The 5,112-nt window shown below is 55.4% G+C and overlaps 1 protein-coding gene across 1 annotated transcript in view; it reads left to right on the plus strand.

The window, feature by feature from the left end:
* Window positions 1-212: 212 nt before the first annotated feature.
* The window catches only part of LOC104295689 (angiopoietin-related protein 7-like), a 14,729-nt gene continuing 9,829 nt past the window's right edge, over window positions 213-5,112 (plus strand). The window contains exon 1 of the mRNA XM_009895464.1: window positions 213-644. Coding sequence (XP_009893766.1) covers window positions 213-644 — 432 coding nt within the window. The remainder of the gene's footprint in view (window positions 645-5,112) is intronic.

The raw sequence follows: 5,112 nt of genomic DNA on the forward strand, positions 1-5,112 counted from the left end.
GTCCCAGCTTGGTGGCCACAAGGTGACACTTGGGAGGATGCTCTATGGGGACAGACGGGTCCGTTGCCTGCAGTGACCCCTTTGGCAGGAGCTCTGGGATCCCTATGGATGCTCGGTTCCCACATAGCTGCAACCTCACCCACTAGCTCTTGGGAGAAGACCTGGTGTTATGCCCTGGGGACTGCCACCTTTCTCCCCGACGGTGTTCGATGATGAGACACATTGGGTCATCTCTGGGGACCATCCTCACCTGCCTGATGGAGGTCTGCCCCTGCACCGGCTCTGCCAGGGCAGGTTTGCTATCCCTCATCCTCATGGCCGTGCTGAGCAGCCCCTCGCTGCAGAAGTCCCTGCCCGCGGCGTACAGAGACCACGAGGGTCCCCAGGAGGGCACGGGCCTGATCCGGTGTGGGGAGTACAGCAACCAGGTGCTGCCCAACGGCCGTTGTAAGATCGTGGCCACGCTGCCACAGGGGGACGAGCAGCGGTGCCCGGACATGTTTCGTTGCACTGATGAGGTGTCCTACTGGCTCCACGAGAATGAGGAGCGCAAGCAGCAGGTTCTGGAGCTGCGGGAGCTGATCTCGGAGCTGCAAGAGGAGCTGAGGAACCACCGGCACCGCATCAAAGTCCTCGAGCTCCAGGTAAAGGGCTGTCCTTCACAGAACCCCTCCACATGGGTGCCCATGGTCCTTCCCCATGGTCCCTTCCAGCTCCCAGCAGTTGCAGAGGGAGGACACCCAGTGAAGCACATGGTGTTGTCCTGACCAGGGGCTGGGATATCCATTAAACCCCATCTGCTTCTACTGAGATGGCTCAGGAACCTTCCAAGCTTGACCTTTCTTAATATTTGCCACAAACCCTTCAGTATTTTGTCTGTGCTCTCTCCTCCATCTCCAAGCCTGCCTAGACGGGGTTGCTGAAACATCCCATTGCCCATAGCGGGACCCTAGATTAGACCTGGAGTTTTGGGTGGTGAAGGACCGCACCTCTTATGGCCACGGCGAAGCAGGAGAAGCCCTGACCTCCAGCCCACAGCACCCTTCCAGCAGTCTCCTTTCTGGTGCTCATCCCATCTACTGGTGTCAGCTGGAAGAGCCCCGAGATCACCGGGTGAACAGCACCCTTGTCTTTGCTCTTGGAGGAGATGAGGTCGGGTGCAGCCTGGCTCTGGGGCTTATTTATTCTCTACTTGGCTTCCTTTCATCCTCGTCCTTGGGCTCCTGGTCTGGAGAGCTTCCTTTGAGCAGCCCCACGGGGACAGCGAGGCCATGCCAGAGGCTGCAGGGCTGTTTGAGCCCTGCCACGGCCATGCTGTTGGGTGGACATCTCCATGGGAGCGAGATGTTCCACTGCACCTCTCCCATTTTCTCCTTGCACTTGCACTGGAACAAGCTGGTGCAATAGGTCTTCGGTCTCCTGACTTCCCACATCCATCCCCTCGGTGACATTTTGCCCCTTAGGACTGTTTAATCTGTCCTTCCATGCTTCTGTGCTACCTGGAGCCGCAGGTCTTTCACGGAGCTCTCCAGCTCAGAGCCAAGGAGGGAGATGGATGGTAAAGCACTAAATCATAGAATCATAGAATGGTTTAGGTTGGAAACCATTCTATGATTCTATGATTTAGTTCATGCTTTAAATCCATTCTTCATTTCCAGGCTCTGAAATGACCCATCTAAAGGCAAGGTGTTTGGTCTATGGTGCTTGTGTAGGGTGTCTTCAGAGTCAGAGGGAAGAGGGAGGAGAACTAATCTCCCTTCGGAGACATGGGTTGCCTTGTGGTGGCTGTTGAGGGAGCTGAGCTGATGGCCTCAAACAGGGCACGTGGTGCTCAGGCGAGGAAATGAGATGTGGAGCACAGGATCTAACGTCCATGCCCAGCTCCTACACCTTCTCACCCTGCATGCCGGTCTCCTCCTGCTCACCGGCTGGTCCAGCTTGAGCTTTGCTAGTGGGTTACATACACACAGTTACATTCACCGGGGAAATACAAACCCTCCCAGGTCTTTCCAGCTTCTGATACGTGCACATGCACGTAGACATACGCACATCCATCACATGCGTATGCACATACACATGTGTATGCGCGTACACATGGACACGCATGTACACCCCTGACCTGCGAGCCTTTTGGCCCACGTCCCTCCAGTTGCAGGCGCTGAGACCCTGGAGCACCCACACTTAGGAGAGAGTGAGGTTACGTTGAAAGAAATAAGCTAAGGAAAGGGCTGCATGGGAAGAGAAGACCGACTGCAGTGTCTCAGCCGGAGAAGGGCACTGACTGGCAGCCGGTTTAAGCATGTCCAGCCTCCCCCATCTCTCCATTTTCCTACACTCATCTCCCACCCCATCCACCCTCACCCTCCCTCCATTCCCCACCTTTCCCCAAAACATCCCATAATAAGTCTCACAGAGCCCCACAAAGCCCCTAATGCTCCTGATAATTGTGTTTCCCCCTTCTTAGCTGCTGCAGGGCTCAGGTGGACCCTGTTCAAGGCCGTACCCCAGCAGGTCCCTTCCCAGTCCATCAGCAGTGGCTGTAGCCTCTAGTTGTCTCCCTTATCACCTGATGGTAATTTCTGCCATTTTTTTTAAAATTTATTTTTCTTTTACCTGCTATTTGCTATGCTTTTTTTGTACTTAATCATCCTTAGACAGATCCTGGATGCTCTCACAGCATACCCTGGCTCTCCTGCCCCTGCCTGGCAGCTGGGGAGAAGCTGGTGGACAAGGATGCTTCTGGAGCAGCACCTAAGGGTGGGATTCCTCTTGCCCACCTCCCACATCTACCATGCAAATGTCTCTATGGGCTCCAGCTGATCTCGTAGAGATCTGAGCAGTGAATGCAGACATAGATGCTGCTAGGACTCCTTGGATGTCTCCTGGAGGATGGGATGAGTTGGTAGAACTCGTTTCTCCTTGACGGGAGCCCAGGTGAGCAGCTCTGAAGGAGTTTTGTCTGCTGTGAGGTGCTGCCGGGCTCCTCACCCTACAAGGAGAGCAGAGGGACACAAAGAGCACTCAGGTGTCCTGGACCAGCCAGGTCCCAGGTCCTACCTAGGTGTCTCCAAGTGGTTCATACCTGGGGGACAGTGGCAGTGACCTCCGTGCCACCAAGATACTGCCGCACTCAGAAAGGTGACATCCTCTGAGATCTTCTGAGCTCATTTGTAGAGAGTTTTGGACCTCAGCTGATCTGAAACCCTGAGCAACTGGATCCAGCTTGGAAACTGGCCCTGCTTTCTGCAGGGGCGGGTGGGCTGGAGACCTCCACCCACTTCTTCCAACATCAGGGTGGGTTTTTTTCCACAAGTCTAAAAAATAATGGGATGGGAGGCCTGGAAGAAGGAGGAAGAAAACAAAATCTGGAGAGTTTAGCTGATGGTGATGAGTGTGTCCTGTCACCCTCCAAGCACCGGAGGAGGGGAAAAGCGAGAAGCAAAGCTGACTGCTGCGCGGGGAGTTACAGCTGAACGGAGGAAACCAGAGGCAGCAACAGCTGCTGAGCTGCTCGCCTCCGCTCCCCGGCAGCGTCGGCACTCTCCCGTAAGGAGTTTTCCTGCTGCGTTGGTCTGGCCACATCCCAACACTTGTGCCCAGCCTGGGGAGCTGCTTTCCTCCCGCATCCCCTCGCATCTCCCAGGAGCCGCCCTGCCGAATTCCCCGCTGCGTCAGCCTGGGTAGGTCTCCTCCGCCTCCGTTCCTCCCACCGAGGAGCTGTTGCTCCCTTAATCCGCCTCTCTCCCGTAAGGAGTTTTCCTGCTGCGTTGGTCTGGCCACATCCCAACACTTGTGCCCAGCCTGGGGAGCTGCTTTCCTCCCGCATCCCCTCGCATCTCCCAGGAGCCGCCCTGCCGAATTCCCCGCTGCGTCAGCCTGGGTAGGTCTCCTCCGCCTCCGTTCCTCCCACCGAGGAGCTGTTGCTCCCTTAATCCGCCTTCATAAATCAGCCTCCGGCTGCTGCTGGTTGGTCTCCCTGGGGTTTGTCACCAGCTATTTCTCCAGGAGCTCAGCGTGGGCTTGTCTGTCCAAGCGGAGATGTCTCTCCGAGCTCAGCATCCCTTTCGGAGCTGAGTGAGAGCAACAGGCTCTTCCAGGTCACAGCTCCTCTCCGGCTAACGGGGGGCACCCGAATTGGGTCAGACGTGTTGATGCCACCTCTGCCATGCTTCCTTCTTCCCAGTACAATTTAGGGAGCAATAGGAGACTTTCCAGTCCATTTGCAGTCCTATTGTGTCTGCACGGTGAAGGGGAATGCCCAGAGCAGGACCCCACGGTGCAGAAATACAGCCCCGGTCCCACTGGAGCAGAGGGATGCAGGACACCATCGTGGTGGTCCGGTTGTGCCATTTTTCAGCAGCAGCAGAAGGGGGGAAAAAAAAAAAAAAAAAGAAAAAAAAAAAAGGTATCAACTGTGGAGGAGGGGACTGTCTGGGAGAAAGCATCATGGGGTTTACTCGGAGAGCTGATGCGTGGGTGAAGGGAGCTGGAAGAAGCCGGTATCAGTCACAGCTCGCAGAGCAGGTAGGGGGGACGGCTGATTTATGGTAGAGCCGGAGACATTGGAAGCCTGAGAAGGAAAGCGCCATGTCATTGCACGCCATCCTTCCCACCTTGCTGCCCCTGCCTATGTAGTGGCTCTGGATTTTGGGATACGGGCTTGATAGGCTTTTTTGGCAGGGCCACGGGGGCAATGCTCAAGCAGCATTGGGAAGATATCGTAAAGCCATCAGGTACAGCTACAATAACCCGGCAGTGGTGATGCCATCTCCTGGGAACAGCAAGCCGAGACATGTCCTGGCAGGAATGGGGATGGAGGTGTGAGCCGGGTTCTTGGAGCAGCTGGAAGGGAAGAATACATCCTCTGGGCATGCAAACCCCTTCCAGCTGAAGGACATCCCCAACCCTCAGCAGCACCGCTGCAGTTTTGCAGGTAGTCATAAGTCAAGTGCCAGATCTCTGTGTCCCCAGGGATATTTAGTAAACCGCAAGCTTGTGTGGACACCTGAAAATCCAGATTTGCCCCTGATGCTGAGGAAAGGGAGATGAGAAAGTAAACTCATTTACTTTCATAGAAACACAGAATGGTTTGGATTGGAAGGGACCTTGAAG

Source organism: Charadrius vociferus, unplaced genomic scaffold (genome assembly GCF_000708025.1).
Source record: "Charadrius vociferus isolate BGI_N301 unplaced genomic scaffold, ASM70802v2 scaffold41, whole genome shotgun sequence".
NCBI classification, from domain to species: domain Eukaryota; kingdom Metazoa; phylum Chordata; class Aves; order Charadriiformes; family Charadriidae; genus Charadrius; species Charadrius vociferus.